Source organism: Nicotiana attenuata, chromosome 1 (genome assembly GCF_001879085.1).
Source record: "Nicotiana attenuata strain UT chromosome 1, NIATTr2, whole genome shotgun sequence".
Taxonomy (NCBI): domain Eukaryota; kingdom Viridiplantae; phylum Streptophyta; class Magnoliopsida; order Solanales; family Solanaceae; genus Nicotiana; species Nicotiana attenuata.
In genome coordinates this window covers 12,930,785-12,953,490 of record NC_031989.1, presented here as the reverse complement: position 1 = coordinate 12,953,490, position 22,706 = coordinate 12,930,785, and the positions used below count along the sequence as shown (strand labels likewise).

The 22,706-nt window shown below is 37.0% G+C and overlaps 1 protein-coding gene across 1 annotated transcript; it reads left to right on the top strand.

Annotated features, from left to right (window-relative positions):
- Nucleotides 11,580-21,910, top strand: LOC109240880 (ribonuclease TUDOR 1-like). The gene is made up of 17 exons (XM_019407591.1): nt 11,580-11,804; nt 14,284-14,449; nt 14,552-14,626; nt 14,709-14,822; nt 14,911-15,012; nt 15,814-16,020; nt 16,107-16,319; nt 16,398-16,505; nt 17,522-17,692; nt 17,776-17,973; nt 18,061-18,411; nt 18,497-18,727; nt 19,172-19,360; nt 19,434-19,511; nt 19,638-19,832; nt 20,327-20,704; nt 21,369-21,910. Exons 2-17 carry the CDS (start codon nt 14,300-14,302, stop codon nt 21,555-21,557), a joined length of 2,949 nt encoding a protein of 982 aa, XP_019263136.1. The 5' UTR covers nt 11,580-11,804; nt 14,284-14,299; the 3' UTR covers nt 21,558-21,910.

Sequence of the window (22,706 nt, the reverse complement as noted above, 5' to 3'; positions counted from 1 at the left end):
CCGTCTCAAGAAGATTAAGAAACATGTTTTATGTTTTCAATATCCAGTTGCGCCTATGCTGAAAGGTTGTGTATGTAAGTCAGTAGTGTTCGTTGTCTTCACTTACCTCTTAGAGAAGAATTAGCAAACAACAATTGATCAAGACTTAGAAGACTTTTCAACTGTGAATCAAGATTAGAAAACGTGCAACGGTCTTTATTCAATGGATCAAACAAATGTCGATAACTCTCCAGGTAAACTTGGATCAAAGTTCAATTGTAAAAATATTTGTTTAATTGATTCATGTACGACACATACAATATTCAAAGAGAAGAAATATTTCTCTCATTTAAGTATGTGTAAGGCAGATGTTACTCAATTTCTGGTAGTAGTAATTTAATTGAAGGCTCTAGAAGAGCTACTATAACTCTGCCTAAGGGAACAATACTTATTATAGAGAATGCAATGTTCTCCTCCAAGTCTAAGAGGAACTTGTTGAGTTTTAAAGATATCCGCAGAAATGGATATCATATTGAGACAATAGATGAGAATAATCTTGAATATCTCATCATTACCAAAAATGACTCTGGCCAGAAAAGGGCTATTGAGAAGTTCTCATCTTTGTCTTGTGGCCTGTATTGGACAAGAATTAGTGCAATTGAGGTGCATTCTATTGTAAACCAAAAGGTTACCGATTCCAATACTTTTGTACTTTGGCATGATCGATTGGGACACCCTGGATCAATTATGATGAGACGAATTATAGAAAACTCAAATGGGCATCCATTAAAGAATTTAAAGATTCTTTTAAATGATGAATTTTCTTGCACTTCTTGTTATCAAGGCAAGTTAATTATTAGACCATCACCTACAAAGGTTGGAATTGAGTCCCCTGCGTTTTTGGAACGTATACAAGGGGACATTTGTGGACCTATTCACCCACCTAGTGGGTCGTTTAGATATTTTATGGTCTTAATAGACGCATCTTCTAGATGGTCCCATGTGTGCCTATTGTCATCTCGCAACCTCGCGTTTGCAAAATTAATGGCACAAATAATTCGATTACGGGCACAATTTCCCGATAATCCAATTAAGTCTATTAGACTTGATAATGCTGCTGAGTTTTCATCCCAAGCATTTAATGATTATTGCTTATCAATTGGGATAAAAGTGGAACATCCTGTAGCTCATGTTCACACTCAAAATGGTCTTGCAGAGTCTTTAATTAAACGTCTGCAATTGATAGCAAGACCGTTACTCATGAAAACCAGGCTGCCCACTTCTGTTTGGGGTCACGCCATTTTACATGCAGCAATGCTAGTTCGTCTCAGACCGACAAATTATCATAAATATTCCCCGTTGCAATTAGTTTTGGGTCATGAACCTAATATATCCCATTTAAGAATTTTTGGATGCGCAGTATATGTGCCTGTAGCACCGCCATATCGCACCAAAATGGGTCCCCAAAGAAGGTTAGGAATATATGTTGGTTTTGAATCGCCCTCCATTATTCGCTACCTCGAAACATTGACGGGGGATTTGTTTACTGCACGATTTGCAGACTGTCGATTCGATGAGACACTCTTCCCAAAATTAGGGGGAGAAGTTGGTGAAACCAAACGGGAAATTTTGTGGAAAAATCCATCATTATCTCATCTTGATCCACGCGCCTCAATTTGTGAAAAAGAGGTGCAAAATATTATTCATTTGCAGAGAATAACAAATCAAATGCCAGATGCATTTACGGATATGAAAAGGATAACAAAATCACATATCCCTGCGGAGAATGTTCCAATCCGTATTGATGTCCCTATTGGACAATCTTCTAGTGTCATAGCTAATGAGTCAAAAGCACGCCTTAAACGTGGCAGACCATTAGGTTCCAAAGATCGAAATCCTAGAAAAAGGAAAATAAATGATCAAAATGACACTACGAAAGAATCTCATGAAGAAATCCACGATTTAATAAATTCTGAGATTCATGAGGAATCCACTGAGCCCGAGACTCAAGAAAATAAGGAACTATCAACAAATCCAATCGATATTGAGACAAATTTGAATCGAGTGGATATAGTGGTGGATTATGTCTTTGCATATAATGTTGCATCTAGCATTATGCAAGAAAATGAGGATCTTGAACCTCAATCTGTTGGAGAATGTCGACAAAGACTTGATTGGCCAAAATGGCAAGAAGCAATCCAATCAGAGTTGAATTCGCTTGCAAAACGTGAAGTTTTTGGGCCTATAGTCCAAACACCTAATGGTGTTAAGCCTGTTGGCTATAAATGGGTCTTTGTACGCAAGAGAAATGAGAAAAACGAGGTACAAAGATATAAGGCACGCCTTGTTGCACAAGGATTTTCACAAAGGCCTGGTGTCGATTATGAAGAGACATACTCACCCGTTATGGATGCTATAACTTTCCGTTACCTCATTAGTTTTGATGTCCAGGAAAAGCTTGACATGCATTTAATGGATGTGGTTACCGCCTACCTTTATGGCTCACTTGATAATGAGATATACATGAAAATTCCTGATGGATTTAAAATGCCAAATGCACATAATTCAAAGTCTCTGGAAATGTTTTCAATCAAATTGCAAAGATCTTTGTATGGTCTAAAGCTATCAGGACGAATGTGGTATAATCGTCTTAGTGAGTATTTATTAAAGGAAGGCTATATAAATGATGCCATTTGCCCATGTGTTTTTATAAAGAAAACAACATCGGAATTTGTTGTACTTGCCGTATATGTTGATGACATAAACCTTATTGGAACTCCTATAGAACTCCAAAAGGCAATTGATTATTTAAAGAAGGAATTCGAGATGAAAGATCTCGGAAAGACAAAATTATGTCTTGGTTTGCAAATTGAACATTTGGCAAACGGAATTTTTGTTCATCAATCTGCCTACATAGAAAAGGTATTGAAACGGTTTTACATGGATGGAGCACATCCATTAAGTACTCCGATGGTTGTTCGATCACTTGATGTGAATAAGGATCCATTCCGACCTCAAGAAGAGAATGAAGAGCTACTTGGTCCTGAAGTACCATATCTTAGTGCAATTGGTGCACTAATGTATCTTGTTAATACAACAAGGCCCGACATAACTTTTTCAGTTAATGTCTTAGCAAGATATACCTCTGCTCCCACAAGGAGACATTGAAATGGAATCAAACACATATTGCGGTATCTAAAAGGGACTACCGATATAGGATTATTTTATGGCAACAATTGCAGTCCTGATCTTGTTGGTTATGCCGATGCTGGATATTTATCCGATCCACACAAGGCTCGATCTCAAACAGGTTATGTATTTACCTGTGGAGGCACTGCCATATCTTGGCGATCGACTAAGCAATCAATTATGGCTACTTCATCTAATCATGCTGAGATAATTGCTATTCATGAAGCAAGTCGAGAATGTGTGTGGTTGAGGTCTATAATACATCTTATTCGAGACAAATGTGGTTTCAAATGTGACAAACTACCCACGATTTTGTATGAAGATAATGCAGCATGCATAGCTCAATTGAAGGGAGGATTCATAAAAGGAGATAGGACAAAGCACATTTCACCAAAGTTATTTTTCACACATGATCTTCAAAAGAATGGTGATATTAATGTGCAACAGATTCGTTCAAGTGATAATATGGCTGATTTGTTCACAAAATCTCTACCAACGTCAACCTTCAAGAAGCTAGTGTACAAGATCGGGATGCGAAGGCTCAAGGATGTGAATTGATGCTCTCATCAGGGGGAGTTAATGCGCGTTGCACTCTTTTTCCCTTACAAGGTTTTGTCCCACTGGGTTTTCCTTGCAAGGTTTTTAACGAGGCAACCAATAGGCGCATTTCTAAACATGTGTACTCTTTTTCCTTTTCTAGAATTTTTTCCCATTGGGTTTTCTTTTAGTTAAGGTTTTAACGAGGCACATTATCTGGTGAATAGACATTCAGGGGGAGTGTTATAAATAGAATTCTATTTATGGTGAATGTCCATATTTAGAGAGATTCTAGGGTTTATTACTTGGTGGCTAAGTCACCATCTCCCTATAAATAGAGGGTTCTATTCCATTGTAATTCATCCCAAATCAATAAGAATTCCCTCTCTCTCTCTTTCTCTACAATACTGCTCTTCTTCTTTTATTGTTTCATAATATAATTTAATTTTTTTTAATAAAAGAAGAATGATATTTGGAGTCACAAACCACTGATTTATTATAGCTGGTATTAAAAGAAGCTGAATTCGCTCAAGGTCTTCATGGCTGAGTGATATCAGGATGGGGAGTAATCAACTCACTTCAAATGGTGCATATTCAGTGATAAAGTTACAATGCTCTATTAGGGGTACATGTAAGATCACAAGAGGCCAGTCTAATATGGACCATAATATTGCAGCCAAAACAAAGATTTATTATCTGGTTAGCTAACCAAGGCAGGTTACTAACTAAGGAGAGGCTTACCAGATTGCAGATGAAACATGCAACTTATGTGATTAAGGGTGATTAGAAACTCAAATGCAGGGGCGGTTCAAGCACATACGGGGCCTAAAGACATAGTTTAATATGAGGCCTAAATTTTTAAAATAAAGTTATAAGATATGTTTTATTTTGAAGTCTATTCTACTAACTTTTTGATATATAAAGTTGTTAATAATTTTTTATAATCAATTTTCTCTAATAATTCACGTTCAACTGATAATATAACCAACTCATTTAATCTTTCTTGTGATATTGTTGATCTTAGATAAGATTTTACAGAGCAATAGAAGTAAAGAACTATTGAAACTTAAAAGTATTGTTGAACACCGTTGGGAAGCGTGTCGAATTAAATGAAAGATGTGGTAAATTCAAGAGAAAAATAATAAAAACTCGCAAGACAAGACAAGATTTACGTGGTTCGGCAATTTTTGCCTACTTCACGGCCACACAAAGAATAACTCTTTATCGATGTTGAGAGAGAAAGAAGAATATTGTGAGGGATGATTTCAACTGAAGAAGGGAATGCCTATTTATAGGCAGAGGAATCAGCTGAAATCTTCAGCAAGATGTGAACATACGGCAGGGCGGCACCGCAATTGTAAACAAATTTAATGCATACACATTTTGCAGTCTTTTCCATTCTGCCGACCTTTCTTTCATTGTCTTTTTCACATATCTTTTTCTTCTCTTTCTTTGAATTTTCCACTTTTGTTTTGTCTTCTCTCTTTTCTTTCTTTTACAAACAATAGCAAGGTTTGCTCCCATCAATCTCCCTCTCAAACCTATGTACAAAGAAATTTAAAAAAAAAATTGCTATTCTCTAATGGCGCCTTCACACTATTAGTCTTGAAGGCTAATTGAGGCAGTGCACAGCCTTAGTTTGTCAACACCGACAACTTTGGTCAACATATCTGACGAGTTCTTTGATCCTGGTATCTTTTGCAGGGAAAGAGTTCATTCACTTATCAACTTTCGGATATGATGATACCTCAACTGGATGTGCTTTGATCTTGCATAAAATACTGGATTTTTTGGCAAGATGAATTGCACCCCGGCTATCGGTGAAAAGCTCACAATTGTCCTGCTCTTTACCTAGCTCTTTAAGAAAATTCTTGAGCCAAATCATCTCTTTTCCAGCTTCTGAGATTGCCATGTACTCTGCTTCAGTGGTAGATAGAGCAACACTTTTCCGGAGTCTGGACATCCAGCTATTAGCAGTCTCACCCAAGGTGAACACGTCGCTTGTGGTACTTTTTTGACTATCCAGATCGCCGCCTAAATTTGCTTCAGCAAAAGCTTGTAAGATAATATTGCTCATTTTAAAACAAAGTGCCATACCTGAGGTTCATTTGAGATATCACAATATCCATTTTACACCTTCCCAGTGCTCCTAATTTCCTGGATCTAACATGTATTTACTGACAACTTCAACTGCATGGGCTATGTCAGATCTAGTGCAAACCATGTGATACATCAAACTTCCTACTGCTGAAGCATATTGAACTTTGGACATGTACTTCCTTTCTTCATCTGTATTAGGTGATTGGTCCTTCGATAGATTAAGATGGCTTCCGAGTGGAGTGATTCTGGTCTTTGCATCATGAAAACTGAACCTGCTTAGTACCTTCTGTATGTACTTTTCTTTAAATAATTTTAAGGTTCCTTCAAACCTGTTTCTGCTAATCCTCATCCCAAGCATTTGCTTAGCTGGTCCTAAGTCTTTCATTTCAAACTCCTCCGCTAGTTGCTGCTTAACCCTGTTGATCTCATTTGTGCTATATCCTGCAATTAGCATATCATCAACGTACAACAGTAAAATGATATAGGATTTATCAAGATTTTTGATATAACAGCAATAGTCCATCTCACATCGTGTGAAACTATTGTTATGCATGAATCCATCAAATTTCTTGTACCATTTCCGGGGAGCTTGTTTCAAACCGTACAAACTCTTCTTCAACTTATACACAAGGTTTCTTTACCAGAAACTTAAAAACCTTCAGGTTGCTTCATGCATATGTCTTCTTCAAGGTCACCATGCAAGCAAGTAATTTTAACATCTAACTGCTCCAAATGCAAATTTTCTGCAGCTACGATACTTAGTACCAACCTGATAGTAGTTAATTTGACTACAGGAGAGAAGATCTCGGTGTAGTCAATCCTTTCCTTCTGCTGAAAGCCTTTTACTACTAACCGTGCTTTGTATCTCTTCTTATCATCATGATCTTCCTTAACCCTGTACACCCACTTATTTTGCAATGTTTTCTTTCCTTTTGGTAACTCTGTAAGTATCCATATTTTATTCTTTTGAAGAGAATTCATTCCTTTTTTCTTGGCTAGCTTCCACTTATCAGAGTTTATCACCTGCATTGCTTCAACAAAATGCTCTAGTTCTCCAGCATCATTCAGAAGTAAATAGTGGAGACAGAGAGAGAGAGAGAGAGAGAGAGAGAGAGAGAGAGAGAGAGAGAGAGAGAGAGAGAGAGAGAAAGAGAGTTAACCTATCTGGAGCATTCGTGACTCTTTTAGATTTCCTTAATATAGTTTCAGGATTAACTGATCCCGAATTTGATTCAAGTCCTGACTCCAGATCTGGTTATCCATCTGATTCTATCTCTGGTTCTGGTTCTGATTCTGATCCAGATTCAGCTTCTGGTTCGGCATCTTCAATTTCAAATCCACTTGTAGTCTCTCTAGCCACTTCATTTTCTGAGATTTCTTCTAACTCAACTGTTTCAGATGTCTGTCTGCTGGTGCTGGTTGGTTCTACTTCAGTCTTGTCCTTGTACATCACATTTTCATTCAATGTGACATTCCTGTGTCTTAGGATCTTTTTATTCTAATCATCCCAAAATCGATAACCAAAATTATAATCACCATAGCCAATCAAGAAATATTTCTTGGCTTTAGGATCAAGCTTATATCTATCATTAATGTTTACATCCACATAAGCAACACAACCAAAAAATTTTAGATATGAGAGAGTTATCTCCTTTCCTGTCCATACCTCCTCAGGAATTTTAAAATTCAGTGGTACAAAGGGTCCCCTGTTTATGAGGTAAGTTTTCGTGTTAACAGCCTCAACCCAAAAATACTTCGGTAACCCAGAATGTATTCTCATACTTCTGGCTCATTCATTCATGGTTCTGTTCATCCTCTCAGCAACGCCATTTTGTTCCGGTGTTCCAGGAACTGTCTTGATCATTCTGATCCCATTCTCAGAATAGAATGCTTTAAACTCTTGACTATCATACTCTCCTCCATTGTCAAACTTTAGACATTTTAACTTTAGGCTTGTCTAATTTTCAACTTCAGCTTTCCATCTTTTAAAAGTAACAAACACATAAGATTTATTTTTCAGAAAATAAACCCATACCTTTCCCGTGGAATCATCAATGAAGTTGACATAATAGCGTGAGCCTCCTAGAGAAGTTACAGGAGCTGGTCCCCACACATCCGTATGCACTAGTTCCAGCTTCTCTTTCTTTGGCGTCCTTCCTACCTTTGAGAAACTAACTCTCTTTTGTTTCCCGTAAATGCAATCTTCGCACAAACCTAATTCAATATGCTTTAGGTTTGACAACTTTTCTTTGGATGCCAATAGCTTCATTCCCTTCTCACTCATATGCCCAAGCCTCTAGTGCCACAATGTTGTGTCACGACCATGGTCAACTACTGCTATAGTATCTCTCTGCATTGCGGTTGCATACACTGTTCTCTTCTTGAAAGCTCGTGCCACAACCAAATTTCCTTTAGTTATCTTCTATGATCCATTACCGAATACTGTTGTGTATCCTTTACTATCAATCTGACCCATAGATATTAGATTTTTCTTGAGGCCAGGAACATGTCGGACATTTTTGTAATTTTCGTAGCATCCTTTGTGAAGTCTTTATATGAACTTCACCTTTTCCGAAAATATCCAAAGGTTCGTCGTCTACTAGATAAACCTTTCCGAATTTTCCAACAATATAATTATGCAATAATTTTTTGCATGAGATAGAGTGAAATGATGCACCTGAGTCCAGAATCTAAGATTCGACTGGACTGTCTGTACAACAAATTAGTGCATCGCCAACTTATTCAGCAATTGCATTTGCTGAATTATCATCCTTGTATTGGTCGTTCTTCTTCTTCTTTGGCTCTCTACATTGACTACTGTAGAGATCCTTTTTATCGCAATTCCAACAAGTAATGTCCTTGCGATTTTTGGATTGCCCTCTTCTCCTTGACTTTGATCTGCCACGATCATGACTTTGTCCTTTTTGACTGCTTCTCCCCCTGCTTTCGGTATTAAAAGCAGATCCCGGGGAATCACTTGATTCTCTCCGACGAATATCTTTGCTTAGAACCAAGTCTCTAATATCATCAAATTTGAGTTTGGTACTTCCCGATGAACTGCTAACTATAGTTACTGTTGCAGACCAACTCTCCGGTAGAGATGATAGTAGAATCAACGCCCTGACTTCGTCATCGAATATTATATTAACAGAATTCAACTAAGTTAATATTACATTAAACTCATTGATATATTCCGTAACAGATCCACCTTCTGTCATCTTTACGTTGAATAATCGCCGCATCAAATAGACTTTATTTGAAGCAGATGGCTTCTCGTACATATTTGATAACGCCTTCATCAGGCCTGAAGTGGTCTTCTCGTTATGATATTAAACGTCACATTTTGTGGTAACGTCAAACGGATCACACCAAGAGCTTGGCGATCTAATAGATCCCAATCCGCTTTGGCCATATTCTCTAGTTTTACCCCGGTCAGAGGTAAGTGTAATTTTTTCTGGTAGAAATAATCCTCTATTTGCATTTTTCAGAATCCAAAATATTTGCCATTGAACTTGTCTATCTTCACTTTTCCTTCTTCCGACATCATTTTGCACACAAAAAAAGAAAAAGAAAAATGTGAATAGTGCCTTACTATTTGTAAATAGTATTTACTATTAGTAAATAGTACTTCACTATTTATGAATAGTACTTTACTATTGTGAATAGTGACTAATAGTCTTGCATCATGGATATTTTTCTAACTTACGAATTTGAATAAAAGAGGTAATCCATTATTGATTGTGGAGTATATATCAAGATAGCATATGCATGTTCTTTTAACAAATCCAGAAAAAAGAAAGAAAGAAGAAAGAGAGTAACAAAGTAAGGAACATAAACTAAATTCAAAATTCTGAAACATTTGGAGCATAAAATAATTGAAGCAACTAGTGGAAGATCCATTGGCTTAAAATAACACTGAAGCAAATACTGGAAAAGAAATACATCGTATGATTTATACCGATCCAATAAATACATATTATATATTTTTTAAACATTTTTGCATTTAATTATAATTAATACAAATTCTAGTCTAAAATCACTTGATTATGATAAACTAATATAATATTGCGTAAATATGAGTGTGATTAAATTCTTTTCCTTTTTCCATCCTTTGGCGGCTTTGCCACATAAAAAAACATGGCGACAATGTTAAGTGAGAAAATAGTTACGAATAGCTATAATTGATCAAATCTTCATAATATGCATGATTTTATAAAACTCAACGTAATGGAGTGAATATTAAGTCAAATTATAAAGTGGAAAAAAAAGCTTTGAGTTAATGGAGTGAATTTTAAGTCAAATTGTATTTCAACTAACTAAAACTTGATGAAATTGGGGAATTTAAAATTAATATAAGAACTTCAGTCACAAACGATCATCTTTTACAATATTTATTATTCCATCCTATTTAATTACACGTCATAGTACTATTTGGATAAAGAGTTCAAATGTTATTCTGTTATTTCAACTTTGATCAAAATCACTTAAAATTCTTCATTTCTTTTTCTTTTTAAAGTCGATATCATAATAACGGATACTCTTATAATATTTGGTTAAAAAACATGGAAGCAAACACGTCAAGTCGAAAGGCTAAACTCCTTACGAGCCTCAATATATATATATATGTTTAATTTACTCTCATGTCCTTTATACATGTCCCATAATACCCAAAAGATTATTTTGAAATAAAATCTCACTCGCAATTACTGATCGATTGAATTCGTTATTAATTTTTGGCGTTTAAAAAAACCAGTAATTTATTTCGTATTTTTCATATTTATCTATTAGTTCAAATTAGTGGAGTAAAAATAATTAAATAATATTCTAATTTAATAATTTTGTGATTAAAACTACTTTAAAATATTTCCTTTAAGAGGTGTACTAAACTGTTAAAAAAATAAGTAGATAAATTGGATCTGAGCTGGTAATAATTACGTAAGTACTACTACATTTGTGAAACTAAATTTTCTGCAAATCTGACTGCAGTCCTTGTTTTTACGCAAGCGGACAAATTTAAAGGAGTAATTATTTTTCTTTCAAAAAATAGTAACTGCGCCTTTCAAAACTTACTCTTTGGATGAGACAAAGGCACAAATCGCGTAAAAATAATTACTGCTGTCTGCTGAGGTGAAATTTAAATTTACACTCCAGCCTATACTATGTTGCTGATTTGGCAAAAGTACCTCTCTCTTTCTGACATGTCATGTGTTCATTGGTTGATTTTTACTACGTGGCGTTTTGTTTTCGTCATAAATACGGCAAATCTTCCCGTCCTTATCAAGTCCAAGTACAGTCAGTTTTCAGCTCAACCAAATCACAAAAGCCTATTTGGCATTTAAAGTAATTTAACCGAAATGGAGATGTATTTTATTCCTTTACTGCCCTTACCCGAACAACTACTATGATATTTAAAGCAATTTTACAAAAGAAATGGGGGTGCAATTTTACCTTTCTCATTAGTACCTAAAAATAACGCGGGAAAAAATTTATTCACCTAAGTTGTTGCAATATAATCAGAAGATTACAAATTAACAGTAAAAACAGGTTCTTGCAGAAATGCAACAGACTCTTGTGACAGCAGAAACAAATTATATTTTCTCAATCACCATGAAATTTTTAGTGATTTTTTTAACAAAATGGAGGTGTATTAATTTTGGACCTTTACTGCCAATAACGGCCAAACTACCATGGCAATGAAGGTAATTTTACTAAATAAGGAGGTGTATTTTACACCCCAGTTCCCCTCTTTTACCCCCTACCCCAATTCGGATATAAACATCACACATACATCACGATACTTATGTATATTCATTCTCTCTGATCGGATCCGCCGTCAGCCTCCGGTTACTGCCTCTGCACTCTCGCTCAGTATACAATTAGAATTTTTCTCATTAAAAAAATCGGAATTTTCATGATTTTGTAAGCAATTTTCTATAAGATCGATAAACTTCTCTTCCCTTTCTCCGCTTCCGGTCGATCCATTCAGCTTGATCATTCAGGTATCGTAATTTTCTGTGCTTTTGCATGCGCTTATCAATTGAATTGAGCTGCTTTTATTTTTAACCTTTTTTTTTTTGTAATTATAGTGATCCATGCATTTGTAGATCTCCGTATTATTATGTGCGTTTTATTGTTTAGTAATTAGTATACATGCATTTGTTGGTTTTCTTGCATAACTGTAGATTTGAAGATTCCATGGAATCTCACTTTGTGTGTGTGTGTGTGTGCGCGCGCTTGTATTTGTGCTGTATTGGAATCTATCCAGACTGGCAATTACTTTTTCCAGTCCGGCAATCAGAGACAATCCAGGATTTGAAGGCGTCAGATGCCACATTGCTTTTGATGTACACGTCACATTGTTATAGAGTATGAGTAGAGCGTGTATTGGTTAGGTCTGATTCGATGATTCAGTTTAAATCCATATTTTCCTTCACACAGTTATCAATTTTAAGTTTCATAATGCATAGTCAAGGCATACATAAAACTCAATAATTGTTCAATTCAGAAATCCAAGCCTCAAGCTGAAATTGTTGTTTGTTGCAAAATAAAGCGTGCGCCTTACCACTAAATTAATGAAGTTTACTAGACACAATTATGTAGTTTAGAAAATTTTACCATAAATTAAACATAATCAACAAACTAAAAGAAGTGTATACATATTTTTAGCTTAACTTAAGTGCTGGATTCAATCGACAATATCTTGAACAATTAATTGAAAAGCAGCAGAATGAGGACATAATATTCGCATAACTAGTGCCCTATCTTAATTTTAAAATGCCATCTATGCAAATGATTATGATTCTATGAATAAAAAGAAGATCAAATTCAAGCAAAATAAATTATATCATGTATATGTAGAATAGGAAAACCAAAAATTCTAACGGATAAAACTGAGAGAATTGACGCATAAATCATTCTCATCAAAATTTAAACATCAAAAAGTTCTACAACGAATTAACACCATTTATAATCTCAAATTTTCTAAATTCAAATCTAATAAACAAAAGAAATAGACATTTAAGTTTATTCTCAGTTTAGAGTTCCGAAAGAGAATCGAAGCTTTGCGAACTTGGAAGAGAAAGCTCGGATTTGGTTAAGCGATAGTGCTTCGATTTAAGGATTTAAAATGTTTCGAGTTTTATTTTTGTCTATTATTGTCAACGGAAAAAAGAAGAATAAAGAAAAAAAGAAAGGAAAAAACAAAGCACAACAAAGGCAAAGAAAAAGGAAAATTGGAGAAAAGGAAAGAAAAAGATTAAGACCCGACAAATAAAATAGCTAAAAAAGGGTTGCCCGATGCACGACGTCCAGTGTTGATGCAGTGGGTCCAGGGAAGTGCACCATCCCAATGTAGTGTGATGTAGGCAGCCTACCGACACAAGCGGCAATGGCTAATTCCAAGGCTCGAACCCATGACCTATAAGTCACGTAGAGACAACTTTACCGTTGCTCCACGACTCTCCTTCAGAGAGAGAATAGCAAAGATAAAGAAAAAAAAATTGAGAGAAAACAAAGGAAGAGCTGAAGCCCGGGCAAAGAAAGAATACACAGTAGATGCCAGAAGGAGGCGTACGGCGGTCATTAGCCACATTTTTGCAACATGGGCACTCCTATATCTATTGTGAATGAGGGTATGTCAAGTAGTCTATATAGCCACTTTTTAATGAAATGTAACCATAAATATACACAGTTCTTTCAGATCATAGGGGTGCTAGTGTACCTCACTCCTAAACATAGGTCAGTTTTCGCCCCTCCCGGCAATTACAGCAAGAAAGTATGCTCATGTTTGCATGTAGTGTGCTATGCATTCCTATTTTCTGAATATGTTTATCTGTGTTTCCCTAAGATTTTGTTTAATGTGAATATTTTGCATTTATCTGCAAATTCTTAATGAGTATTGTCTGCTTTTACAATGTCTTGGGCTTGGGATATGCATTAATCGCTACTACTAAGTGCCTCTTTAAGTCCTTTTTTTTGGGTTATTTGTCTATTTACTAATTGCGAACATATTTTGCTTGAGGATTTTTTGCGGAGATCTATAACTAAATATCTTTTTTCTTATTTCCTCTATCCCACTTTTCTACCAATTTTCAGTATTTACTCGGTATTCCTCCTGCAAAGGTTTGAGCTTTTTGTGCCAAAAGGAAAAGATGTTTCTTTGAATGTGTAACGCCCATTTCAGCATTTTCTTTGCAAAAGCACACATGATTTTTACTTGTTTTGTGAGTGCATGTATGTTGAAGAGGAAAAGGCTTTTTTTGGTTTCAACTTTCAACATTATGATTTCCAACAATTTTGACTTAATAACAAAAACAAAAAAGAGAAAGAAAAAGAAAAAGATTTTATGTACTCACAGTTATGCTTCAACAGTATGATTTCCAACAATTTTGACTTAATAACAAAAACAAAAAAGAGAAAGAAAAAGAAAAAGATTTTATGTACTCACAGTTATGCTTCATCACATGAGTGTTGCTGCAGGCGTGTAGCAGTTGTAATGGCAGCTCCAGCTGAAACCATAAGATGGTTGAAGGGAAGAGTGAAAGCCATTCCCTCTGGAGACACTTTGGTGATAATGGGGAGCTCCAAGGCTGAAATTCCCCCTGAAAAAACAATAAATTTAGCGCATCTAAGTGCTCCACGATTGGTATTACATTCTTCATTCTTTGTTGTACCATATCTTCATTGTAATACTTATTTCTATCACTCTTTTCTGCTTTCATTGCTCATTCTGTATTCTCAATTGTAGGCCCGTCGTGGTGGGGTGGATGAGCCATTTGCATGGGAGAGCAAAGAGTTTTTAAGGAAGCTTTGTATTGGAAAGGTGTTTTTCAGTTAATATACTAGCTTTAATTTCTTTTATTTTCTTTTTTCATAAGACTAATTACATTTGGTTCCATATGCAGGAAGTCACATTCAGAGTGGAGTACACTGTGCCAGCTATAGGGCGAGAATTTGGCTCTGTTTTTCTCGGTGACAAGAATGTTGCCATGCTGGTTGTTGCTGCAGGCTGGGCCAAGGTTGCATTGCCTTTTATTTTCGTTTCTAATGTATCTTCTTTATATTAGAATCTAAAGCTCATGCACGAACTAATTTCGGTGGATTCAGATTAGGGATGGTCAACAGAAAGGTGAAGTTAGCTCGAGTTTACAAGTCCTGCTTGATCTTGAAGACCAAGCAAAGCAACAAGGTCTAGGCCGTTGGAGCAGGGTCTGTTCGTTTTATATTCTCATTCTCTTTGAATTCTGTTAAACCATTGGACAAATGCTGCTACCTTCACAAAGTTTCTGGCAAAACTTTATTTTTTCTTTGGAGGAGGGGGATGGGGTGTGATGTGGCTGAGCACTGGAGGTTGTCCTTTACTTCTTTCTTGGTGGACAACACGTATAATACGCCTTTTTTCTTTGATAAGTCTTGTGTCTCTTTTGCTTTTCTAGTCAGGCAGATGTGTTTTTAGGCTTTCTTTTTCATGATGAGATTTGGAGTATGTAGAATGGCTTCCATTTTGTGGTCTGTTTCTGTCTGCACTTTAAATTTGGCAACATGTAAGCTCTGTACAGTATCAGTAACTCACTCTAATCCACCGTATACTGAGCTTTGGTGTTAGCTTTTGAGGATCTTTGATGAAATAGTGGGGTCTTCCCCTCCGGAATATATTTGTTTTATATGTTCTGACTTGTTATTGTTGCTAAGTAGAATATGCCACCATGAAAGCAAGTTTTTAGTGACCGTCTTGAGTCTTGACCCGCATAAGTTGTAACCTTGTGGGTGAACACCACTTGTGCTCCTGTCATTCTGGCTGATACTGGCTGGTGAATCTCTGCCATAGCTTGTTTGTGATTTCATTTTGTTTCTCATATTATGAATTCATGGAGCTTGGTATGAGTTATTGATTTGCTTCTCTCTAGGTATACTTCATTTTATCTTTTTCCGTTGAATCGCATTCTTATGTTAAGTCCACCTAGATACCATTTTCTTGTATATTTAAATCTGGCTCACTGCTGGTTTCAGGCACCTGGTGCTTCTGAGGCATCGATCAGGAATCTTCCTCCCTCTGCCATGGGTGATCCTAGTAACTTAGATGCGATGGGTCTTTTGGCTTCAAATAAAGGTAAGCCTATGGAAGCAATTGTGGAGCAGGTTCGTGATGGAAGTACACTACGAGTATACTTGCTTCCAGACTTTCAATTCGTCCAAGTTTTCGTTGCGGGAATACAGGTTGATACAGCAGAAATTTATGTTTTCCTTTGATGAGGTTTATCATCCATTTAGCTCTTCGGTTTACTTTTTACTTCTGTGAATAGGCACCAACAATGGGAAGAAGAGTTGCAGCAGAAACTGTTGTTAACAATGATATTACCTCTGATGAACCAAATGGAGAATCATCAAGTGAACCCCGTGCACTGACATCAGCTCAGAGACTTGCAGCTTCAAAAGCATCTATAGCAGAAGTTGCCCCTGATCCATATGGCAGAGAAGCAAAGCATTTTACTGAAACCCGCGTATTAAGCAGAGATGTGAGATTCAAGTTATTACCGTTAAATTTTGGCTTGTGTATTCAAGGTTGCTCTCTTCTAAGACGGTTTAACTTACAGGTCCGAATTGTCCTTGAGGGTGTTGACAAATATAGCAATCTGATTGGCTCAGTGTATTATCCTGATGGAGAATCAGCAAAGGACCTGGGATTGGAGCTTGTTGAAAATGTATGTTATAAACATTATTGCACTTACTATGTCATAGACTCAGAGTACAAGAGTTTTTATTTTTTATTTTTTTGTGCGCGTGTGTATATGTGCGCATACTAATATTGGGCACTATCTTCTTTTTACCATGATGATTCAACAGCCTTTTTTTCTCCTGCAGTGGTGCTGTTATTTTTCTTCTGATACATTTGCTTTTACCTGTTCTTCTACGCGGAAATACAAGCTTTTAGCGAGTTTCTGTAAATGGCTTTTTTTCTTTTTTTTCACCAGTTGGTATTCAACTCTTCTCCAAGGAATGGGAGAATTTTATAGCTCAGGTGTCCTTGTCTTGTTGGTTCTCCATTTGATGATATTTTGATTGATTTTATATGCTCAAGAGGAGATTTGGGTATCTTATATTTATTGCTTAGACGCATATCCCTAGTTTTCTGTTGGTTCTATAACAGTAAGAGTGATGATTTCTACGTAATTATGACTTGGTGTTCATCATATATAGTCTCCTTTCTGTATTTTGATCAATTTTGTCTTTCAGTATTAACATTTTTAGATAGGTAGTTATTCCACATCTACCTTTTGATCAGATAAGTTTGCATTAGTTTGAAGTATGTGCCATATTTTGACGCATATTCTTTCTGAAATTGGAAACTTTTATCTTGCAATGCATGAGCATTAGGAATGAACTCTTAAAACAATGGTGAAGTGTCAATCACCATTCTTCTAATATCTTGGTTTCTTCCTGGCACTGACGAAGAGATTTTCATGCAATGATATGTGTTAACTGTTTCTTTCTTATTGTCATGTGAATCTCTTTGCACAAGGTATTGTACAGACTTGGTTTTGTTGAGAAAAGAAAAAAAGACTTGGTTCGAGTCATTTATGCTGTTTCACTTCCTTAACTAATATTGATTGTCTACTAGTAGTTCTCTAGGAGAGAAAAAAGATAAAATTTTGTGGCTCTAGAACTTATAAGGCACTCTCAAAATTAAAGTTGACACCTTGCTCGTCTCTCATCAAAGGGTTTTGCTAAATATGTTGAATGGAGTGCAAACATGCTTGAGGATGATGCCAAGAGGCGTTTGAAAAATGCAGAGCTGCAGGCTAAGAAGACTCGCTTGAGGATCTGGACAAACTATGTACCCCCAGCAACAAATTCCAAGGCTATTCATGACCAGAATTTTTCAGGAAAGGTAGATATTATCAGATGGTCATGTAAATGGTCATTTATCTTTCTACTTTTGAAGGTCATATGTATCTGCTTGGCTTTCTGTAGGTGGTTGAGGTTGTAAGCGGTGATTGCATTATTGTAGCTGATGATTCTGTGTCATTTGGAGATCCATCAGCTGAGCGAAGAGTCAATCTTTCAAGTATTAGAACACCTAAATTGGGGAATCCTCGTCGAGATGAAAAACCTGCTCCCTATGCTCGTGAAGCAAAGGAATTTTTAAGAAATCGCCTTATTGGAAGACAGGTATGGCTTTATTTTTTAATATCTCTTTCCTATTCTCCTAGGATAGAATCAGAATGGGGAGGATTTACTTATCTTAGCTCCTTTTAGGTGCATGTTTCAATGGAGTACTCCCGGAAGGTCAGCATGGCAGATGGACCTGTTCCCTCTGCTAGTGCAGATTCAAGGATCATGGATTTTGGTACTGTTTTCCTTGCGTCCAAGGATGGGGAGGATGTGTCACCTGCTCCATCTGCTGCAGGCAGTCAGCAGGCTGGTGTGAATGTTGCTGAGCTTTTGGTTGGCCGTGGCTTTGCAACGGTAGTTAGACATCGTGACTTCGAAGAACGATCAAACTATTATGATGCCCTTCTGGCTGCTGAATCGCGTGCTATTTCTGGGAAAAAGGGTATGCATTCGCCCAAGGAGCCTCCAGTGATGCACGTAACAGACCTACTAACGGTTAGTATCCTTGTCATATGATCTGGTTCTCTCTTTATGCAGTGACCATGGTAAACATCTAATATTTCTTTTTAATGTCCTTCAGGCCTCTGCAAAGAAATCCAAGGATTTCTTGCCTTTCCTGCAGCGCAACAGAAGGATGCCTGCTGTTGTGGAGTACGTCCTAAGTGGTCATCGATATAAGCTGTTCATTCCCAAGGAGACTTGCAGTATTGCTTTCTCCTTGTCAGGCGTGAGATGCCCTGGTCGAGATGAGCCTTACTCCAATGAAGCTATTGCTTTAATGAGGCGAAAAATAATGCAAAGGGACGTTGAGGTAATTTTTCCTCGTAGATTTATAAAGTTAAGGATCCCGCATTGGTGAGGGTATGTGCTGTGTTTCCTTATATGCTCTTGGGTAATTCTCACTTCATGAGCTAGCTTTCAGGGATCAGTTAGGCCTAAGGTCCTCTTTCTTAACTTGGTATCAAAACCAAGCCCATCCCTGTTTAGTTTACCCTATGTTATACCTCCATGTTATGTTATCCATGCTCCAAATATCTAGTTCTCGGTGTTTTTTCTTGGGGGGTGAGGGGTGGGGGATATTAGTATCCCATATTGGTTGAGAGTATGAGTTGTTCTCCTTGTGTGATCTTGACAATCGTTACCTCATGAGCTAAATTTTGGAGTTGAGTTAGGCCTGGGGTCCATTTTCTTATCATATAACTAGTTGCCTTTAAATTTTCTCTTGTTTCGCGTTTCCTACATTTTCTTCGCTCAGATTGAGGTAGAAACAGTTGATAGAACTGGGACTTTCTTGGGCACATTATGGGAGTCGAGATCCAATGTGGCAGTGATACTATTAGAAGCTGGATTGGCTAGAATGCAAACTTCCTTTGGTGCTGATAGATTGCAGGATGCTCACCTCCTCATGCAAGCTGAACAGGCTGCCAAAAGGCAGAAACTGAAGGTAAGTGACTTAGACGGTATATATCACACTTATTAGTCCCACATTCTTGTAATATTAACTTGCAGAAGTGCAGATATGGGAGAATTATGTCGAGGGAGAGGTCGTTTCAAATGGCGCTGTTGCTGAAAGACGTCAAAAAGAAGAGGTGAAGGTAATGTAGTTACATATGGTGCTTCTCAATTATTTGGACATAAGTTACTGCTGTTGAGTTGAAGGTGTATGCAGTTTGTGTTTTGATTACATGGCCTTCCGTAATGTTATTCATTTATATTCTCAGGTCACGGTCACTGAAGTTTCGGGAGGGGGAAAATTTTATGTTCAGTCGGTCACAGACCAGAAAGTCGCCACCCTTCAGAGGCAGCTTGCTTCTCTCAACCTTCAGGAAGCTCCTGTAATTGGTTCCTTCAATCCAAAGAAAGGAGATCTTGTTCTTGCTCAATTCAGTGCAGATAATTCATGGAACCGAGCAATGGTGAAATTCCAACCATCCTCTTTCTTGTATTATATTTTGATACATGTAGTTTTCCAACGTGAAGGTTCGTAGGTCAGTGATCTCTTTTTGTTATGCTTTGATTTGAATAGGTAGCAGCTGTTCACTCGTAGGACCTAGCTTTGCATATTCTAACATGTCTATAGAAAGCAATATTATGGCGTAGGAAAGCTCCAAATACTATAGCAGAGACATCTATTGCATGTTATATCGTAGTGGTGTCAAGTTTGAGAGCATGCCCGGTGGAGAGAGAGAGAGAGAGAGAGACATATATCATATATGTATATTTTAGTATATATATATACACATATTCATGATGGTTGGGTTATTTCTCTCTGTTGGTTTGGAAATATCACTTTATTTCTCTGAGTTACAGAGGTGATTTCATGTTTTATTCTTCTTGCTTGTCATACTTATACCTCTTGCTTGTCATTCTTTATTCCTCTTTCTAATTTTGTACTTTAAAATATGGGTAGATTGTAAATGCTCCTCGAGGTGCTGTACAGTCTTCTCAAGACAGGTTTGAAGTTTTCTACATCGACTACGGAAACCAAGAAGTGGTTCCTTACAGTCAGTTGCGACCCCTTGATGCTTCTGTGTCCTCTACTCCTGGTCTTGCTCAGCTGTGCAGTCTTGCATATCTTAAAGTTCCTGGCCTGGAAGATGATTATGGCCAAGAGGTTGCTTATCGTCTAAGCGAGCTTGTATTAAGTGCCCCTAAAGAATTTAAGGCCATAATAGAGGAAAGAGACACTTCAGGTGGAAAAGTTAAAGGTCAAGGAACCGGGACAATCTTTTTGGTGACTTTGGTTGATCCAGAAACTGATGTCAGTGTAAATGCTACTTTGTTAAAGGTTTGAAATACTTAACCCTCCTCTTCCTTGGAAATTATTGAATGTTTGCGCCCCCCCCCTCCCCCCCCCAAACCCCAAAAAGAACCCCACTCAAGCACCAACTCACAAAAAATTAAAGTTACCCGAGCTCCAACTCACAAAAAATTAAGTTTCATTTGGTAGAACCATATTATTGTGAAGGATGACTGATTTGAGTTTCAAAGAATATTATTTCTTTTTTTTTCCTTACGATGGTAGTGTTCGGGCTAGCTTGCGCGCACCTCGGCTATCCTCCAGGCACCCGTTACCTCCCACCAAAACAGGTACGGGGTAACTCTGGCCACTAAGGCATAGGCAGATGGGAAGAAATTATGTAGTATTTTTTGCCTCCACTAGGATTTGAACCTAAGACCTCGTGATGTCCTCCCACTTCATTGATCACTATGCTACACCCATGGGTGCCTCAAAGAGTTTTGTTGCTGAGACTTGTTATGAAGTATGTCACGTGCATTCAATGTTTGACTACCATTCCTGTGATAATAATTGATGTAAACTAGGAGATCTATCAATAGAAACATATGGTCCTCATTTCAATCACTTTCTTTGGCCCTCTAAATAGTCTGTGTTTGTCTGGGGTTACAGCATGGAGTACTTGTTTACTGACAATGAGCTGTTCAAATATCAGGAAGGACTTGCTAGGTTGGAGAAAAGGAGGAGATTTGAGCCAAAGGATAGACAACTGGCTATGGATGAATTGGAAAAATACCAAAAAGAAGCAAAAGATAAAAGACTTGGAATGTGGGAATACGGAGATGTTGAGTCAGATGATGAGGATTCTGCTCCCTCTGCTAGAAAAGCCGCTGGGAAACGGTGAACGGAACTTTCTTGTACTAATTTAGATGAGCTCTTTCTGCCAGGAAAAGTCTACAAACTGCAGACAAGATAATTGCTGTTTACAAAAATAGAGAGGTGGAAAGTTCGGCTTAGCTTTAATGTGTTATTAATACACTTGTAACTTTTAGAAACTGACTTTTGGGAGGTCAGACAATTTTTATTTTCCTTTTATTAATTTTTTAAATTTATACTGACTTGTAATAAAGTTTCCTCCCGTTGTCTGTCATGCCTTAGTGGGTGTGACGATTTTGTGTGACAATATCTGTATGTTGAAGGCAAGGAATATTTTTCCAGCAACTAGTGTGATAATTCAGTTATTCTTGTTCTAATTTCTGATGAATTTTCAATGCTTGTATGTCTTGGTTGTCTTCTAGGTTTGCGGATTTATCAATGACCAAAAACAATGGCTTCAACTATATTGAACTGATCTATTGTGAAAATATCCTTCAGTCACTCCTTTAAATACTGAAATTGCAAGCTGAGAAAAGGTTTACGTAGTAGTGTGCTGCCCTCCAAGGTTCTATGGGTTCGAACTTATTAGCGCCAGAAACTATTTAGGTACCGTAGTCGAAGACGTGTATAAAATTTGTATATTTTTGTATATATAAAAAATATTTTTTTTTGACTATTATTTTAAGAGTGGCTATATAGCTACGCTGGATTCGCTCTTGCGGCCCTCCCACCACCACCCTCCTTAAAATTATCAAAGAAACAAAGCGTAGGGTGGTCTGAACTTGGCTTTTATGGACCATGACCACAGAGAAAGAGAAGGGAAAATAAATTAAGATTTTGGTTATATAAAAATATACTTCGACATAATCAACTAAAGTTTTAGCTTTGCCCTAAAGACCTTTCATCAAGTACAAGTGGACGTTCTTAATAGTGTGGAACGAGTTAAGAGAGCAACTGCTGACACTAGTATTGAGGGTTACGAGAGGCGTTGTATTTGCTCTAGAATATTCTCATAACCCTCATAATTTAAGACAAACTAAAACTTAACCAAGCTGTTAGATTTGCATCTTTGTTACTGTTCCCACTGACACATCATAATTCATAACCCAATTAGTTTGCTTATACCTGATTTATTTCACCACCTCCACCATCTTCCAAATCAACTTTATATACATAT